The sequence below is a fragment of the Pelophylax lessonae genome (genome assembly GCF_965119305.1).
Source record: "Pelophylax lessonae genome assembly, chromosome: 4".
NCBI lineage: Eukaryota > Metazoa > Chordata > Amphibia > Anura > Ranidae > Pelophylax > Pelophylax lessonae.
In genome coordinates, this window is record NC_138771.1 from 256567964 (window position 1) to 256589411 (window position 21448).

The window sequence follows — 21448 nt, forward strand, 5'->3', positions numbered from 1 at the left end:
AGGTCAGGTTGTTGTATTGTTTCTGGAATATTGGCAAATTTTATGTTATTCCGGTGGAACCGGTCTTCTAAGTCCGCCAGCTTAAGTAATTCATCCTCATGTTTAGTGTATACATCGATCAGCTCATTGTGTGCAGCGAGAAGATATGACATTTTAGTTTCTACATGTTGTAAACACTGGACTTGTGCTTGAATTTCAGTAGCTAAAGAGGAGACTGAGGCAGATAGGTCTGAATACAGAGTGTGCATCAGTGATAGGAGCATATTTTTCATTGTTATCTCAGAGATTGGTTGGTCTGTGGTCAGGGAATGAGTTCTATGGCCAAGGTTTGCAGAGGCTTAGGGACTGGCACTGTAATGGAGGAGTTGTTGGGCTGGCTGGGAGCTGTATCATCTGGACGGGGCTTTGATTTGGCTGGGCTGGCTGTGGAAGGAGATGCAGGGGGAGATGACTCACCGTCCACTGCTGGAGAGGAGGAAAAGTGCTGCTGCTGCTGTGTGAGAGAGAAGCCAGCATGAGAAGAAAGGAGCCACACTGCTTGATTGCGGAAGCCGCCAGTGCCATCTTGCCCACGGCTTGTGTCTGCTAATGGGAAGAAGTTTGTCAGCTTTTATGGCACTTTGAGGAGTATTCAGTGCCTCGACATGGTCCCCGGAGGTAGCGGAGGTTCCCGGGGCTTAGGTGGGTTAGATTGCCCTTGATGTTGTTGGCCTGGACACCCTTTTTGCTGGGTAGTCTGTGGAGCTGAGGTTTCAAGCTTCCATCTGCTCCGCTGACAAACCCCACCCCCCAAGTTATAAAATGGAATGAAAAGGCAATATTGGGGACTTTAGGTAAAGAACAGGTGGGTTACTGTTGAGTGGATTAATCTTAGCCCATGTATCTTTACTGTGAATGTCACAGTTTGTGTGCGTTAGCATGAACAAATAGATATGTTTAAAAGGAAACCTGTAACAGCCCTGGGCAAGTCACACTGAGCACATGGTGAAAATATGTACATGCAAAGTTGTTTTCATTGAGATCTGCATCCAAAATAATTAGTAGATTTAGACATATAGACAGACAAACTTACTGTATATGCAAATACTGACCTTTTAGAATTAAGCTTATCCCCATCCTCTGCTGTTTTTTAGTGCCCTTTAATGGTAAAATATGCTATTTACGTTTACAAAATGTAAAAAACTATTGAAGACTATCAGAGTACGTGTGGGCTATAATCGAAACAGACTTTTACAGAAAGTTGAGATTTGCATTTCATTTGAGCTACCTATATCTCTGGATTTGTAAAACATTCTGATTAGTGTTACACTTTGCTTGTGTATTTTTCATTGTATGTTCAGTCTAAATTTCCAGGTTTGTGATAGAAGAATTAAAATTTTACAAATGTAGCTGTATGCATTTATGTACTGTAGACAACATGCGCAAGCATTATTATAGTATGGAAAATATTGCTAGATTTCAGAAAACAAGTATAAATAAAAGAACCTTGTGAGAATGGATTTTCCACCATTTAATTCTACTTTAAAATCACTCTGTGGCTAAGCTAAAAGTGCGAGCAAAATGTTTCCCTGCAAGTAAACACGTACCTCTCTCGCTGCAAAGCACTGTTGAATACTGCTCTAATGAAGAGGAATTCTCTGAAGTCTGTGCAGAAGCAGACACTTATAGGAGTGTTGATCTCCCTTGTCCCCCGGTTCATATTACTGACCCTACATTACTACAGAACACGTTATCATTGGACAGCCAGAAAGATATTTACTTGATTTCACACAGGGAGACTGTTTTGTTTGCATTTTTAGCTTAGGAACAGAGTCACTTTCAAAGTGATGCTACATACATGAGATGAGTGATGCATCAATTGATGTGAAAATGGCAGTAGATTAATTATATGGATCTTTTGGTGTTTTTTTTTTTTTTTTTTGAAACAAATGTATTCAGTCCAATTTAGTTTCAGTTAGTGTATCAACCCTTTTCATCTTCTTTAAAAAATGTAATTATCTGATTAAAGAAAAGCAGCGTTATCTATATTTATGATGACAAAAGCATCCCCCTGTAATTTAAAAAGGAATTGTGCATTGCTATCATACAGTATCAGAAAAAAATTGCATGTGATAAAGGGGACCTAAAAATCAGTCTGGAAAATTCCAGGGGTTTGAGAGCAAGTATTATGAAAGTCACTTTGTTGAATGTACAAGAATCTGAAAAACTGGTCTTAAAGCCAAAGTTCAGGATCCTTTGAAGGAAAAAAATAACAGCCCTGCTACTGCTAAAAGTAGCTCTCACACTGTAATTTAGCGCTGGTCCTCTCCCAGTATCACCTACTCACTTCCTGAGATCCTAGGACAGGGTTTCTCAACCAGGGTTCCTCCTAAGGTTGCTAGGGGTTCCTTGAGCAATGGGCATTTTCTGCCTCTCAGATAAGTTTCCAATGACACCAATGTTCCTTTTAGCTATCTGTAAGGGGGTAATTCTTCCCAATAATGACCAGAGTAAAGAGCATTCTTCCCACTGACTGTCACACTAATGTGTCATGAGTTGTAGATTTTTCATTTTTAGCAGAGGTTCCCCCGAGACCAGTAATTTATTTCAAGGGTTCCTCTGTGTTAAAAAGGTTGAGAAAGGCTGTCCTCGGACATCCAGAACCTTTGGGCTTTAAAGTATTACAATTGTGTCAACTTATTTATAAATGTTTTGTTTTCCATGAGCATGTGGATGTACTGTATGTGTGCATAAACATTTAATGTATTTAGTTGACTGTCAAACTTTTGGTGGCCTTCAAACTCTGATTTTCACCAAATACAGTGTTACTCTAAATTGTTGAAATTAGCATGAAACAAGATTCATCAACATCTGTTTTTCAAAAGGAAAATTAAAGTTCAAACAACAAAGAGACTGCACTGCTCTAGGTCAGTCTATATATTACACTGCTTTAGCCACTAAGCACCAATAGTTTGACTACCGACACAGCCTGCAGCTGCCTTCAAAGAACAATTGGAGATCCGGACAGCCACACTCCAATTTGACACCTTTTTTTGTAGAAAACATTGGAAACACAGCAAAACAGTGAGCATAGGGGGAGAGAGATGTTGATGTGTTTCACGCCACCAGCTCTTACTCATAACATTATGATGTTATGAGTAACATATATTACATTATGCGTAAGTGCTGGTAGCATGAAACACATCAACATCTCTCTCCCCTATGCTCACTGTTTTCTGTGTTTTTAATCATTTCGACAACAAAAGTGTCAAACTGAAGTATGGCCCATTGGTTTATTGTTCAAAAGGAAAATGCTTTACTGTACTACTCATCATTTTTATCACATAGATTTTTTTCTGAAATTTGCCCAACGTTTACCAATTTTCCACCTTGCACAATAATTCATCTTTTCCCAGCTTTCAAGTAGGGATTGTAAGTTTTAAGATTCTTCATTGCTTTGAAGCTGTGCCTTTTTTTTTTTGTTATGGAGTGTGCTGAACCTGTATTTTTAATGTACTTCAGTGTTTACTTTTTCGTGTTTTTTTTTTCTTACTGTAAAAAAAAAAAAAAAAAAACAGCATTCCCCTTCTTGAGCAAACCAGCCGAGAATTTCATGATCAATTATCTGAGTAGCTCAGTACAGCAAATGGATACCAAACACAAGAGGAAGACACCCAGTGCAGGTGGAGTTGGAAGCAGAGGAAAGGTTTAGGGTATACCACTTTTATCAGGTCTAGGGATGGATTTGATAGGGGGATATATTCACCTTGAATCACTATCACTGCTTCCACCTTCTCCTGTTCTATGTGTCTTCCACTTGTGTGCCCAGTCCACCAGGGAGAGAGATGACCAGTAACTTGCCCCTTATAGGAGCACAGGTATATGAAAAATTACCTCCCACCGACACTGTTTGGAGTGTTGCAGTGCACTGCACTGAAGACTGATGTTTTTTTGTAGTTGTTTTTGTATCTGTTTATTTTATTTTCTCTGTACAGCACTGCACTTTTTATTTCTCTTTTTTGTCACTTTTGTATAAACGGAAATCACCTAATTAGTGGTAGCCTTATGGTGCTTATTTATTAATATTAGGTACGTAGTTGCACAGCCGATATTTGTTGATTATTTCTTTGAGGGGACCCCTTATTTTTTGGGAGAACTACCCTCAAAACACTCATCCAATACTGAAGGACAGGTGCACTGGCATGGGCATTGGGCTGCATGTTCTCTTCTCATTTGCTATGGGGATACAAGCCTGCATTTCCAGCATGCCAGGTGGGAGGGAAGCACACTTTTTATTTAATATTTTTCATTCAAAAAATAAATTGACATTTTCATTTTCAAGTTTGGATCATAAAAGGGGCACAGTAACCACCAATGTTATGAGGCACTGGCCATTGATCATCAATATTTAAAAAGGCACACAAAACTGACCACCAACATTTAAAGAGTAACTCCATTTTTGTGGAGAAAAAAAAACATTCCCCTCTGGGTGCTCTATGTACATTACAAGGATTTTAACAAACTTTGTTGCAGATTCCTACCTTTTGCTATTCTGAAGGAATACCTGTGTGTTTGTCTCATTGTCTGTGTTCATATAGGAAAGCAAATCTAATGGGAGTGGTTTCATAATTATCAATCAGCTGTTTCACCTGCAGGACACCATTGAGGAAAGCTGCTGGGCCTGCATTCCTTTAGATGTGATTTCCCATTGGGAATTTCTCACCAAAAGTGACATTTTGTTGCAGAGGATGCCTGAAATCTGACTTGTATCTTAGTTCAGACTTCTGGGGAAATCACTGAGCACAAGCAGGAAACCTCCAGGTTGCCATATTGCTCTGCATTTTGCAGAAAATTACAGAGCTACAGATTGAAAAGGAAAGGTAATTTTTAATAACATTCAAATACAAAACAACTTGTGTCGCAATTGTACACGCACTTTTATTTTTTTCTTTATTTGCTATACCCCCACCCCCCCCCCCCCACAAAAGTGGAGTTACCCCTTAAAACAGCAATCACCACCAACCACTACCATAAGAGGGTACTAACTCCTGATCACTGAAATATACAAATTGTTCTGTGCATTACATAGTCATGACCTCTACATTCAAACTGCTGCTTGGTATGTTATACAATAAACACTTTTGTAGGTATTTTGAGGTCCACAAAATGCAATAATCCATTTTTTCTAAAAACTGTTTTTTTCCTTTTATATAGTAAAAAAAAAAAAAAAAAAAAAAAAAAAAAAAAATATATATATATATATATATATATATATATATACAGCTGCAAGAAAAAGTATGTGAACCCTTTATGCAAGTCAACAATTCTTAATCGTAGGTCTTCTGAGAGCTCTTTTGTGCGAGGCATCATTCACATCAGGCAATGCTTCTTGTGAAAAGCAAACCCAGAACTGGTGTGTTTTTTTTATAGGGCAGGGCAGCTGTAACCAACACCTCCAATCTCATCTCATTGATTGGACTCCAGTTGGCTGACATCTATCTCCAATTAGCTCTTGGAGATGTCCAGGGGTTCACATACTTTTTCCACCTGCACTGTGAATTTTTACATGGTGTGTTCAATAAAAACATGGCAACATTTCATTCTTTGTGTGTTATTAGTTTAAGCAGACTGTGATTGTCTATTGTTGTGACTTAGATGATGATCAGATCACATTTTATGACCAATTTGTGCAGAAATCCATATCATTCCAAAGGGTTCACATACTTTTTCTTGCAGCTGTATATATATATATATATATATACTGTATATATATATATATATATATATATATACTATCCAAGTAGGCTCTATCTGTGCTAAAAATAAACAAAATAATTTGGGTACAATGTAAGAATAATCGTCAGCCAAACTTTCACAGCACTGCAAAGTGAAAATAGGCCTGGTAATGAAGGAGTACATGCAGGCAAATACACAAGTGGTTAAAGTTAAAAAAATCTTCTATTTATTTATATGTTTTCATTGTTATTACTTTATATTGCTTAGTATAGTTCTCTGCTGAATGTGATTTGCAAGCAATTTGTTCCCAATTATTACCAGGTGAGGACAGTTCAGGAAGTGACCAACCCTTGTCACCTGGAGAGAGGCACCCGATGAGACGCTCTAGCACTAGGGATAAAAGCCGAAGAGCAGGAACGTGTTTCCTTCTGACGGCAGGTGACTATGCTTGCAATACAGATGGCGGAATACGGAAAGGTATGATATTTTTCAATTCTAAACTAATTATAACCTGAATATTTTATTATGTAAGGTAGAGGTAAGCAATCACTGACACTCCAGCTGATACTGAGCTATGAATTCTGTGGTGAAAATTTTGAAAACATATATTTAACAATAATAACAATAAAAAAAAAATATATACACCACTGGAAATGCAGCTGGGGTACCAAGATAGCTTATCTTAACATAATGCGCTGTTTATCAAGCTGTTGGATATGTACACCAAAGAATCAGTTACAGTTAGTTTTCTTCAAAGGTAAAAAAGGCATTTAAAAAAACATGTAAATGCTTTTACCTACAGTAACTGGACTTATTTAACAACAATAACTTATTTTTTGTGTTTCAGTGTTTTAGTGAATGCTGAGTTTTTTTATGTCATTATGATTACAAACTAGAACTTCATGTGCACAGTAACATACATATATAAATTATGTTGTTTTATGTTTAAAGCAAACATACAGGTTTTTTTTATGCAAATATTGCATTTCAAATATAATAATTGCACACTCACAAAAATAAGTGGTTTATAAAACATTATTTGCACAAATGTCAGAAACATTTGTGCAAGCTGAAAAAAGTTCCCCATGTTTTCAAATAGATTAACTTCTGTATAGTTAGCTCCACCCAGTGAACAAAAGGAGGTATTGTTTTTTAAATAACTTAATGAGAAAATATACTACATTTTGGCCACTAGATGGATTTAATCTATTTTAAAATATAACGTGAAGTTTCATTCAGTTTTCAAAAATGTTTCTGACATTTGTGCAACTAATGTTTTACAAATAGACCGCTAATTGTCTTGTGGCTTAGTCGGAAGGCTACATTTGCATAAGGATGGGAGCACATCACTGCACAAAAAGGGGTTCCTTCCATCTTTATGCTGCATTTGTCTTTTCATTTTATTGACAGCAGCATTTAAAATAAGTAATAAGTGGCTGAAAAAGAGCACAAGAGTGGGGATAGCACTGTCCTTTTACACACCAGAATCCTGGCAAAGTATGTTTGCATAGAGAATTTCCTGTGAAGGAATGATTGCATCACTTCCCTTAGATAATATTAACACTTTCATCACATCCCACTAATGTCAAGAAACATACTGTACAAGCTAGCACATGAATAATATTATAAAATAACAAGAAATCAAAATGTTACACAGATTTGCAGTTATGCTTTCAGAATTTTAACCTGCAATTTCAGAGTGTTTGCAAGAAAAAAAGATACTTTAGTTCTGCTTTTACAATTTTAGCCTGCAATTTTAGAATGTGTGCAGTAAAAACGATGCTTTAGTTCTGCTTGAACAGATACATTCTTGCACAAATCTCTATCCCCTCTTTTACATAATAATTTTATTCTGATGTACTCTTTACAGATCAGCAGAACTTTAATCCATTTATGCTATGAAAAAATTGTCAAGTGCAATATAATTTTTACCTTTAAACTACTAGGTGCTTTTAATAACTAAAAGGGATATATACTGTATATGTAAAACATGAAAAAATGTGCAGGTATTACATTGCAAATAGCACTTTCCCCAAAAATGTGCAAAATAATATGTATAGAACCATATAAAGGTTTAATACAATATACTATATACAGTACATGTATAAAAAAACACCTTGGATCAAGTAATGGAGACTTATAATATAGCCATAAATGTTTGAATAATAGATGAGTTCATAAAATGTTTAGCATCATATTCAGTGGCAATTAACTTGGTCAAATGATAAAGAAATTCTTCCAATTGCTGATCAGTCCTCGGCTTGATAAACTTGCTTTGGGATAATCACACGCAATTGAATGACTGTATGGTGTTCAATGTAGCTTAGCTCCTCTTTTTATTTCTTCCATCTCTGTACTGTGTTTGCTGAAAAGTTGCTTAGCAATGTGTGTGGCTCAGTCTAACCATTTAGTCATTTATGTCTCATGTTTTCATTTTTATTTTGTCTAACTGTCCAACAAACACACTGTATAATACTCTAATTTTATGACTGCTCCTGGAATTCTAATAAAGCCACAAGATTATTTGCTAAAGCACATACTTGTTTCTTTTTTAATTTATAGTACTGCATTTCCTGATCTACATAAAAATAATAGATTATTACAGGATAACCTCGTTTAATATTTTGAAACATAGAATAAATTGTAAGTTCTAAAAAAGTTCCCTCTATATCCATATCTCTTCTTATGTTACCCTACATTCCTGTTTGTGTGAGCTGATAACTTACATAAGAAGGCTTGAACTGAATGCCCATATCAGCCCTGGAATCTTTTTTATTTTTTTTTTTTCTAGCAATGTCTACAAAAGATAACACAGAGAACAAAATTGTTTAAATACATATTTGTCATATAATGCTTAATACATAGATGTTTGAAACATGGTAGTACTTATATGTGACTTGTATATTACCCACAACAAATTGATGAAACAAACTAGCTAGATTTATGCTTAAAATTGTCATGACAAAAATACAGTAAAACAATTTATGAAGTTACAAATATGTGGACACTTAAAATATTGAATACGAATATGAATTCTCTTGCTGTTTCATGACCTCAAACACCCACTTCTATCTATTTTTTTAAAGATAAGTGAATGCCTTAGTTCCTCATAAAACAGCAGTCAACAGCTGGAAAATAGAGATTTGTGCACCAAGTAGCTTTGTAGTTTTAGTTATTGGTTGTAGTACCTATTTATCCTCACAACGTTAAGCTTAGAAAAGCTCTCCAACATATCCATCACTGTTAAAAACATTGGAGCCATAAAAGGTCTGACTTTAAAAAAAAAAAACTATTTACTAAAGGTTTGTTCATTTTGCAGGGGAATTTGCACTTTGGAAGGGAATTCTTCCTTAGCTTAGTGAATACTGCAAAAAAAAAAAAAAAATACTCATACACAGAGAAAATAAAAAATAAAGTATTTTTGTTTGTACTTTATTGGTATGATAGAAGTCAGCAAAACTTCACCTCATTCACTGAGTTAAGGGTAACTTCCCTTGCAACTTGCAAATTCTTTTGCAAAATTACCAACCTGTAAATCCACCCCATTGACTTCTTATTGACCTTAGAAGTGTGTCCTGTTGAAAACAACAACATCTTTCTCCAAGCATACCCACAGCACATACATAACATATTTTATTCTGTTTATGAAAAGCAATGATGTTATTCTGCCTCTTCTTCATTCTCCACTCTAGGGGCTCTCCACTGGGTAAATTGAACACAACAACATTCATCCAAAACTGGGCTTTTAGATTTGGGTATACTGTAGATGAAACAACAAAGGTATTAATTTCTAAACATTGCATTAAAAAGACAAAGTGAGGTGTATTTCAAGATCCTTTTGTATTTCTGGGCTAATCAAAACAAGAATATCTATAGTACTGGCTTCCACTGGCATTCACCAGAATAATATTGTATCTAAATAGAGTTAGTTCTGCAATATTTTCATATTTGAATAAGATAATAGTTAAATCTATTATTTTGAGCAAACCGTGTAAATGTAAACCCAATTAATAAAATATCACATAAGATTCAACATGCTTATGCAATCTCAAAAGTAATTTTACAAAACATCTAAAATCTGCAGCATTCTTAAAAAAAATACCTTGTGACCTAGCCATTAAAATTCTTATCACTCATTTCCTATCATAGATTGGCGGTGCTCTGTCCTGTTATCTCAGTTGTGCTCATTGGTATCACCTTGACATTTGTTTTTCCTTTGGAGACTACAAGTGACCATGCCAACACACATTGTGCAATCATGTTTCACTGCTGGCACCATAAAAAAAGCTGTCTCCAGAAATAAAGAGCTGCATTTGCTGGAGGCTGAAGAAACATAATAAGTTGCAACAATAATGAAAAAAAGATGAAAACAGTATTTTATTAAAAATACACATCAACTAAGTGATGCTCAGTTAAGGTTTACATGTACTTTAAATACATTTTATTTCACAGCCTTTTGGCTGCACCAGAGCCAGCCTGCTTGCTAAACACTTTTAGTTCACAATTAGAGTTGAGCGGACACCTGGATGTCTGTGTTCGGCGGAACTTGAAAAAAAAAGTCTGGGTCCGTGACCCGGACTTTTTCCGAACTTTACCCGGACACCGAACCCCATTGAAGTCAAGGGGGACCCGAACTTTCAGGCACTAAAATGGCTCTAAAAAAACAATGGAAAGGGCTAGAGTGCTGCAAATGGCAGCAAAATGTAGTTAAGAGCATGACAAGTGCTCTTAAAAAAATTCCCCTTTAAATTTGTAATTTTTAAATAGCAGATTAGAACAGCACTCTGTAGTAAAATATAGCTGAACGCTGCACACAACAGACTGATAAAAATATTTTTTTCTCCCTCCTCCTCCTCAGTGGGCTCAAGTGAGGGCAAAAAGATTGTTCACTGCACCACCCCCCACACAGAAAAATCGATGTAGATCGCTAATGGACGATTGTTCTGTCCTGTGTCTTCTAATCTCTCCCTGCCTAATCTCTCCAGCCTGTCCCTAAAATGCTCAAATATCTTTCCCTGCCTACACTCCGACCTGTCCCTGCATTCTTTTCGGGCACAATGTTGTTTTTCCCTGTCTGTCCCTAATCAGCAGCAGCCAGCACCGTTATGTGTGCTCTCTCCCTACACTACAGCAGACTGACGCACAGCGCGCTGTGTCTCTAGCTTATAAAGACCTGGGTCACATGCTTCAGCTGGCCAATCACAGCCATGCCATTAGTAGGCATGGCTGTGATGGCTTCTATGGCACACCAGTTAAATGCTTGTTGATTGGCTGTTGAAAGCCCGCCATTAAAACCGCGCCATTACATACAGGAAATAAAATTACCGAACACGGATTTTAAACCCGAACATACAGTAAAGTTTTAGGGTCCGTGTCCGGGTAACAAAAATCCAATTATCCGGTACGGACCCGAATAATACAGTCCGTGTTCGCTCAACACTATTCACAATCCTTTGGCTTGCATCAGAGGCCCCCTGAATGCTAAACCCCTATTAAAGTTATGACTGTTAATTTATTGGATTATTCTACCTTTAGAACAAAGCAAAATTTCAGGCATCCAAAAGCACATCTTCTCGCTAGGCCCCCGCTTCTTCATTGTATCTATACTTAGCAGGCATACTTACACAGGCCATGTAATTAAACTATTTGCCTACCTCTTGTACCATTATTTACTTATTCATTGTGTAAACTTTGCACTTACATGTAAAAGAGAAACAGTGTATGGGCCAATAAAATGCAACTAGGTCAGCTCTAATTTCCAAGCCAACTCTTAATGGCTGGTTTGAGCTTCCATAAGCACCACTGGACAGGCCATTTTAGCACACATTCTTTATATTTAATGTCATATATTTCTCATGTATCTTTCTGCATATTCATGACTAAAAGGGGGGGGGGGGGCATTTCACACAAAGACTGCAATAGCTTACTGTGCTTAATAATTACTAAATGATAAACAACGAAATGTTATATTTTAAAGGCTCAGTTAATCCAAAATATATTTAATTTTTAAATGCTTTAAATTCATTAACAGGTTCTTATGTCTTTTTAGAGTCTGGCGTTGAGATCTCTGTACTTGAGTTATTTTATCTGCAAATGAACAACTCCTCCACCACCTGCTGGATTTTTAATCTACTTTTTTTCAGTTGGGACTCAACAGGAGGAGTGATAATACCATTTTATACCAGGAGACTTAGGACTCTAAAGCTGACCATAGATGGGTTGTCTTTTTTCATTCAGGTGGATGAAAAATGATCCCCCACTGGGATATTGTATTCTAACTGTGACTCCTGCTACTGTCAGAATACACTGATCAACAGCTGCAGACGTTTGGATGCAGCTACTGATTGACAAAGGTTTTCCAACTTGTCTGTTTGGCAAAGTTTGTTCTAATGATCAACTTCTGTTGCACATAGAAAACCACACACTGATTAAAATGCGGCTGGTCTCCGCTTATCCGACTGACTTTCGATCTGTCTTTGACCAACTTTAGATTGACAGGAATAAAGTCACAAGCTATACTGGGGATACATCACCATTAATATAGCTTTGGGGTGACTCAGCAATCAAACAAAACATGGGATGGGAAAACCTTAAGAAAATATAATGTATACAATTTATATCAAGTATAATTTTAACACATATAAAACATATAAACTGGATGCATGAAGTAAGCAGGTACACTAACTTACACGCTTAGCAGCTGTAAATAGTAATAATAAAAAAAACATCCAAAAGGCAGATATGAAACTAGAATTTATCCCTGTGGTATCCTTGTGCCTTGTATAAGTCCTAGAGATATTTTTTTTTCAGTTGAACTACAACAGATTTACCTGAAAGTAATGCACTGCAAACACAAATGTCCATGCCCTTTAATCAAGTTCAATTGCTTCCCATGTTTATCCATTTCAAAATGGATATAAAGTGTGTTAATCCTGAAACATTGGACTTACAATTATAAAATTTACAATTATAACATAACAGCAAACTGAATTCTTATTCTGAAAATCTTATATCTATCTAAATAAGTCATGTCTTTAACATTTTTCATGTCTATTTACAAAATTCCTAAATTTGGGAAGCTTAAATGATGTATTCTACAAAGGATGGTTAATGTTGTCAGTTGAAATTATTTAATTACTTAAAAAAGCATTTTTTATTGAAATTTGTTTTTTTTAAATGTATTTTTAATTATTTTGATGTACAAAAGTTGACATAATCTCAACCTTTTTTAAAATCATACTTGTTTAAATTATTGAATAAAATCAAACGTTAATTACATTTTTGTGGTAACTTTACAGTGGCTTTATGCACGTTAAATGTTAAACATTTGAGCTACACTATAACCCAAAAAAAAATATGGGTATGCGTTACAGAAAAAGTAACTTTTTATACAATTACCATATACAAATGCAGATTCACAGTGTTTCCAAATGCTTATATTTTAAAATAAACGTGGGGCATGGCATAATATAGTTAATTACATTTAGCTATACTGGGTGCAAATTAAAAAATAAAAATAAAAACATATAAAAAGGGATTCAGTATACATTTCCTGTTAAAAATGTTATATAATCTTTTAAACTCCAAATTGTTATACAGTATGTCGAAATTATTATTGAATTTAGGAAACATTGGCTTTTGGAAACAGTACTTAATTATAATGTTTACAACCTTCAATGTTTGGTTGCTTACTGTAGCTGTACTAAAACATGTTTTACTAATATATACCAAACTATAGAAAGTCTACATTTTTCACCTTAATCACCATACTTGAGGTATAATTATTTGTCAAGAACATCTTAAAGGGGAGTTATCATATCACATAATGCTTTGTGTTTTTAATTAAGCTTGTTTTTCATATAGTTTAACATGCCATATTTTTTCCAGCTGACACAATTTTAATATTTGAAATAAATGATATTGTTTGAAGACCCTACAACTTTATTAATGCTGGTAATGTTTATCTTAAATATTATTCGGGTTCATTTGAACAAGTGCAGTACCATAAATAGTACACATAGGGTCATAATAACCTATAAAATTGTCTCAGCTCTTCATTACTGTCTACATAAACCTTTTTGATGGACTCATAATTGATTGCATTTCATTTTACTGTTTGTCTCTGTCTCTTTCTGGCTGAATTCCACTGATGTCTGTGCAATATTTCGTAAAAGGATATGAGAAATCCCGAAGTTTAAACAACATAGCTGGCTTGACTGGCAATGCCCTGAGACTGTCTCCAGTAACATCACCCTACAGTTCACCTTGTCCTCTAAGACGCTCTCGATCTCCCATTCCATCTATCTTGTAAAGCAGACTACATCAATCTGACAAATAGAATTCTCTCAAGCACTATTTACCACATAATGGAAATAATTAAATGTAGCATTAACTTTAGGATCTTCCCAGACAGCATTATGTCATCTGGAAATGCTAGGAAATACCATTTTGTCAGCAGATCATTTGCTATGATGCATTTAAAGTTATTTATCCTATGGAGATTGTGCATATCTACTGACCGACCAATTTCTCTCTGGCAATAAAAAGAATAGAGTTTGGATCGATCGGCCAGTATATTTAATAATTACATATATTTTCAGGGAAATACAGCTATACCAATGTGCTTCCAAATGATAGCCAACACTTCATTGAACGTTCATTTCTTGTGAGTTTCTGATCCATTCTGAAGATGTCTGGGATCCTGTCTTTAGAGCTCGCAGTGTAACAGATCAGACCATTTGCATGGACCATTCCGTCTACACATCATATCAGCGCAATGTTGCAGAGTACTGGGGCTACCAAATGGCTCTGAACATAAGCTTGGCATCGTATCATTCGCTAATTAGTTGTCCTGCCAGTAGGAATTTGCTTTTACTTTCTTACTTTAGTTGATATATTTTTTTAGATGACTTTGACTTGTTTTTTTACTGTGCTAAAATCTTGTAATAGAGTGCCGAAATGTCTCTGGTTGTTTGCACACAGATAACTGCAAAGAGGTTGTCATTACTGGTTACACGCAAGCAGAGGCCAGATCTCTTTCTTAATGGCTTGGGAAGGCACAATACATGTGAAAAAGGTAAATGCCATCCAGGCTTGCAATTTTAAGATAGCAGGTCTTCTTTTTACACCAGGGTTCTTCAACATTTTCACAGGCAAAATTCTAAAAATGTAGAAAGATAACATTTTGTACTCAATGTGTCAATTAACTAAAGAGGGATTTGAATATTTTGAGTTTTTTTTTTTTTTTGACCAGCCTTAAACATCTGGAGTAAAATTTTGCATATTTTCAAGTCAACCTATCTTGTTTTTTTTAGAGTTGTTTGTCATATATGTTCATGTTGGTTTGTCTAACCAATTGTTAATTTGTTTCATCCACCTCTCTTCAAACACTCAAACTGTGCCTGTACACAACTGGTTCAAGGCTGCATTCTTTTCTTTTGCGTTTTGCTGTGTTTTATGTGCTTTAAGTATGGTTGATGTCTTTTAAAACTGAACTATTTAGAGTTAAAGCCATTATTTTTAACCTGGGATTCACAAGAAATATAGCAGAAATATAGCAGTGGTAATAAAGTAGCATTTCTTTTATAGATAATGTTTTGTTTAACTATACATAGAATATATGAATTCTATTTCTATCCTATTGCTATTACCAGCATCACCAGCCAGCTTATAGATGACCAAATGAAATAAATCTTCAACTGTTTTAATTATTTTACCCAGTATCTTTAGTTTTACTGGACAGTAATCATTACCAAATCATGACCTGTTGAAATTTGTAGACTATACTAATGGTCGTTTTAATTTGATAATTATTACTAAGTTAAATCCCCATTGTATATGATATATCCACATGTATTGTCCTGTTGTTATTCATACATAATGGTTAAATAGCACTTCAATCACTTAACGAGTCCACCTAGCACAAACACTTTTAGCTAATATGTCAAATTCGTTAATTGATTTATTTAAGTGATGGCACACAGATGTGCCTCCATATTCCCCTCAGCACCCTTGAAACTCTGTTATATGTAGCACACTGTTATATAAATATTTCCTTAATCTTCTGAAGTTATAATTTGGCCCTTGCTCCCGTGCCTTACTGTTCAGTTTGACCACCCAGGCACCCAACACATTCATTATACAAGAGTTAAGAGGGTGTGGGACAAAGTACCAGCTTCAGAAGATGATGTTGATATGTGCATTACTGAGCACATCAGATGATGAAGATGAAGGCACTATGAAGATAACCCAGTGTTTTTACTGACACTTTCCAATGCCCACATGGCCATTTGCCAGTTTTTTTTTATTTTTTGCTAAGCACAAATTTCCTTTAAGCATGAACACTAAGCTTGCAGGCTGTGTATGCCAGGGAAACACATTTGCTTTCTATGGATCTGTTGTTTGAAAGCAAGATTTATATCTGTGATGTTTAAAATGCAGCAGGCTTCTTCAAACAATCATGGAGTATGACCAATGAGTGTAATAAATTAATCTTTATCTAATATCAACCAAATAGCTCAAGGGTAAATAAAACAAATTTACTGAGATGAAAAGAAAACAAAAAAATGAACAAATGAATAACTTCGGGACTATCCATGTTAAGTACTATTTTAGCAGCATGGTCCTTCGTATTTATTTATTTTTTGTACAGTAGGGCAATTCATTAAGGGAATCATAGCATCTTACCATAGATCAGTTAAACAATTGCTCATGGTTTATGTTGCAGTTGTACCTCTGCATTGGTCTGGTGCTCTGATTTCATACCAAAAAAATGCATAACACTAGAGGGAGAAGTTGCCATAGGCAACATAGGCAAAATCACTTTGTGATTAATATTTTATTGCCAAGCATTATCTGAATGCATTCTATAACTTCTCTAGCCAGTCTTGTGAAACCCAATGTCAGTGTTTAGATAATTCTGTCCATTGCAACAAGAGATATGATGTTTTAGGCTGGTGATATGGAACAGAAAACAAGAAAGGTTTTAAACTGAAATAAGTGACCTTGAGACTGTTGAATTATCCCTGACTGTTATTCTCCTATCAGTTGGCCAGTTATGATTTTTACTGATATTGAAAAGTATAACATAAATTAATACACCAAATCCCACAGCATGAGTTGCATGCCAGATTTTATATTAAAAGACATATAAAAAAAAATATTGGGATTAATATGATATTTGGTGCTGCTGTTATTGACTACAGTGTTGTACGGAATTTATCATGGATTTGTGACTGCTGAAAAGGGGACAGTGGAATTTAGCCATAACAAGGACTATGCTGGAAAGAAACTCCTGCTGATGAATGGGCCCTAGATGTAAGCTTCTCATGCTTCAAGGTAGTGAATGAGATCTGATGTCCAGCTCAATCTGCAAAGTGCAACAATCACAGACTGAGTTGTTTCAGTTGCCCAAGACCAGAAAGGTCTTAATTTACATATAAATTGTAAATAAATGTGAGCATGGAGTATCAGCTATTTTCCTCAATCTAAGTACATGTTCGATTGTATGGTTCTCATCAATTGATGTGTGTATATAAACCCCATATATTTTGGGTTACCTCACAATCCCTGCAGTACTCTAGTCTGTGCTGTAGATTGTATAGAAATGCACATAAAAGGTGTGTGTTAATTTAACATGATCTGTATAAGCAGATATATCTTCGTTTATTATTACTATGTGTATTTCAGAAGATGTATAGTAGCCTCACTTTTACTAAGTGGCGGTGGTATTCTAGAGATGTCTTGTAGGCCAGATAGACACAAAGCTGCCAGTTCATTATTGTGTCTCCTACTGTGCTCCTTTAGAACACCACTATTTGGTAATACTGGGCAGTAAGTCATAAGCCACCAGATATGTGTATTATAAACTCTACCTTTGCCCTAGGATATATCATGTTAAACATGCCAGAATTATTTTACCATTAAAATGTACCTATCTGGGTGCTGGCATTTCTTCCATTCTATGAGATAAAGTCTAAGTATTATTCTGACAAATAAAATCATGGTGGTAACAAATAAATTGATAGTGTGTGATTAAATCCATTGCTTTGACATCACTACAGAACCCAGCAGCATAAATATTTGTTGTAGAAGAATATTGATTTTTATTTTTTGCCAAGGAGAGATATATCTTTTTATCTGTATTGTGCTATAAGAATGTGAGTTGTTATCTGTTACTCTGTCTATGATAATGTATATTTGAGTTGATACAATAAAATATTTTCCTTTATTTAATTCTCTATTCTTGCTTGTTTTTTCTAAAGCTTGTGCATTTTTCCCTTTTAATAAACTCTTACATTTCTTTGACTCAAAATCATTTGCACCTGAAGGACAGCTGTAATTTTACTACAATTTGATCAGAACCCACCCCTTCCCCATAAGCATTACTGCTCTAAGTCTACCTTTCCCCAGATGCTTGCTTGTCTTAGGGTTTGTGCACTATACAATTTCAGCATTCTGAATGTGTTTTTACAAACACATTCACATGCGTTTGTGATGCGTTTTCAATGCATTCCAGTTTGGTTTTTCTCTCTTTTGTGACACTTAAAAAGTCTTTATTTTCATTAGGACAAATGTGCATTCCAGTGTACATGTTTTTGATGTGCTCTGGACTATAAAAATGCAGCAGGTTGTACTTTTGTTGTAAGCACTAGAAGTGACCACACTGGTGTGAACTAGGGCCATTGGAATAAATGGGAAAAACTGTGCATGTATTCTGAATGTGGTTTAAAAATATAATGGAAAGTATCTGGTATGAACCAGCCCTTAGTTCTAGAGCTCTTCGCTGAGTTTCCAGCCTGTTGGGCAGACATGTCTTTAGAGCTCTCCCCACAGACTAGAATGAGTATGCAGAGTCTGTAAATCCTTTACACACTTTTCACATAATAATGGATTGATTGTTGGGTAAGGTGCTGCCATGGCTACCCATAAAACAACAGTGATATCTATGGCTGCACCTATCTTAACAATCAATACCAGCACTCAGTGTATCTAAACCCCAAAAGAAGAAAATTATATTTGTGAGCTTACCAGTCTTAAGATGTGGTGGCTGCAATTGCTTTGTTGTTTCACTGGATAATCCTATGAGTACACACTTTGTGTCCCTACATGGCTACATGCCCTCTCTGCTATATCTGGAACAACCAAGAATCATTTGGTTGTCACAAAGGCTTCAAACACATTTGCCTTTGTTCATCTCTATTACATGGAGACTTGATCGGAGTAGTAGCTTTACAAGAAAGATAAAGATGTTTGTGATTTAAGTTTGGCTCACAGGAAGTGAAAATTGCACTGCATTTTGGCAAGCTCGACAGGTAATGTTTGTAACAAAAGATGTGCAGTGCTTCCTGTGATAAGTAAACAAGAAAATAACATTAACTAACATATATTGTAACTAAAGTCCCGACATGTGAATTTGTGACTTGATTTCACCATATCTTTAGTGTAACCCAAGATAATCCCAACAATGTGCTTCATAAGTCTAACCACTCAGCAGAAAATAGATAAAAAATCTAGCATGAGATAAACATCACCCAATTTGCTTGGGAACAATTTGTCACACACGTGCACCTCCACCAATCTGTACACTCACCAGATAGTATATGATGAAATGCCTTAGGTCCTTACTCTGAAGTGAAGAGACATCTCGACCTGGTAAATTGGTAGGACGGTGGTCCCCAATAGAATCAGACACCATGCATAAAAAGCTCACCCATGGGAGCCCAAATAATGCTCATATAGTGTAGTCATTTATTAAACTTAAAAACAAGTACAAACAGCAGCATAAAACAAATAAGGCCAACAACTTTCATAATCAGCCACTGCTCCTACCAACAGGATGCAGTGGCAATGATGTCAGCACATAAACCCCTTCCTGGGTAGGAGCAGTGGCTGATTATGTAATTTCATGGTCTTATTTGTTTTTGCTGGTGAGTGGGTGAGCTTTTTTGCATAGTGCCTGATTCTATCAGGGACCACCATCCCACCAATATACCAAGACGAGATGACTTAAGGTGCACTATAATTTACTATCTGGTGAGTGTACAGATTGTACAGATTGTTCCCAAGTGTGTGTGACAAATTGTTCCCAAGCATATTGGGTGATGTTTATCTCATGCTGGATTTTTTCAATTTTCTATTGATAGGTTGGACTTATCACTCACATTGTCACAAACACAATATCTCCTGCCCTTGGAAAGTTTCTGTGTGCTCCCAATGAGTATGCTAAATCTCCAATTCAGCTCTACGTGGATAAGTAAAGTCTTGCTGCCCTCAAAGACCGGGTAGTCTGGAACACTGAAACCACACAAGAGAAACACGGGAGCACTCACAACCAAAATATTTATTGCGTAAAAAGTGGTAAGCATTATACTCACAAATCCACTATAATAAAAAGTTCCTGATGACGTCACTCTGACGAAATGCGTAGGTCGGATCTTTGAGCATCATTGCATCACTTCCAGCAACTTCCAGTTATGGGCCGTGGAACATACGAAACCCAGATATCCTGTACGAAACACAGATACTGAATACCGCTGTCTGTATTGTAAGTGTATATGTTATTTTAAAAAATTCTATTTTACTGGTACACTATGGGCTATTAGCATTGTCTTTCCATGCTAACGAGGCAAACCCAATGAGAGTGGACTCTGCGCAAGAGATCTGGACACCACCATATTGTTGAAAGGCCCGAGACCCCCTTGAGGGGACTGCTTTTTGGTGAGTGCGGGACCATCGGGGGAGTACTTTTTGAGCAATGGGAAACACTGAATATCCCTTGAAGAGCACACAATTTTACATTGTCAACCTAGGAGAACTACCGTTTTTTCCATCGTATAAGACGACTTTTGAACCCCCAAAAAATCCCCCAAGTAGTAAGTGTAATCTAGGTACCGTAAATACCGTAAATGTATGCTTTTATAGCTCTCCAAGGTATTGTAAGTTATTGTAAGTAAAAGTAAAAGTATTACCGGTAGATGTACCATATACTGTATTTAATCTTCTCAAGGCGTTGGCTGTGTGGGAATCCTGTAGCGGTATACTGTACCGTAGCTTTGGCTACGTAGTATACCACGCTGAGCCAATCACTGTGAGCGATGTATTCTATTATTGAATGCAAAGCCTGCTCGGATTGGCGGAGTGAGAGAGAGTAACATAATCCCAGGTCTCTGACTCCGCCAATCCGAGCAGGATTCAATAATAGAATACATCGCTCACAGTGATTGGCTCAGCGCGGTATACTATATGTAGCCGAAGCTACGGCACATACGATATACCAGTACAGGATTTCCACGCAGCCAGCGCCTTGAGAGAAAGGAGTGCGATATATACTTTTAGCTCCTCTTCATTGTATGTCCTGTGCTGGAGAAACCCCTGGTGAGTAACTCTAGGCATCTACAGCTTTACATTTTTCTAGGTATCAGGGAGATCTCTGGCACTCATAAACATGAAGGGGCAGTCATCAAGTTCCTTTTTGCAAATTTTTAAAAATGTCTTTTTCATTGTGTTTTTTGCTTGACAACGCAACAAATCAAACAAAACACAGCTATAGTGGTTACCCGTGACAATTATACATTGTGCTCCACTCTGAAACCCATCTAAACCAACATTAATGCTCAATGTAAAAATCCAAATGACAATAATAGTGACAGGGGCCAGCAGACCAGTATAGTACAAAAGGACATCTACCGGTAATACTTAGTACTTACAATACCTTGGAGATTTATAAGAGAAT

At 36.1% G+C, this 21448-nt stretch overlaps 1 protein-coding gene across 5 annotated transcripts in view; it reads left to right on the plus strand.

Moving 5' to 3' along the window:
- The window catches only part of KCNC2 (potassium voltage-gated channel subfamily C member 2), a 423709-nt gene extending 405760 nt beyond the window's left edge, over positions 1 to 17949 (plus strand). The window contains exons 4-6 of one of the 5 annotated variants that reach the window (XR_014225173.1): positions 6037 to 6192; positions 14698 to 15187; positions 15262 to 15708. Coding sequence is in view for 4 of the 5 variants with exons in the window: in XM_082254725.1 (XP_082110851.1) it covers positions 6037 to 6192; positions 13890 to 14026 (293 nt within the window). In the remaining variant the exon portion in view is untranslated. The other 4 variants (XM_082254728.1, XM_082254726.1, XM_082254727.1 and 1 more) reach the window with 4 other exon arrangements.
- The last annotated feature ends 3499 nt before the right edge of the window (positions 17950 to 21448 follow it).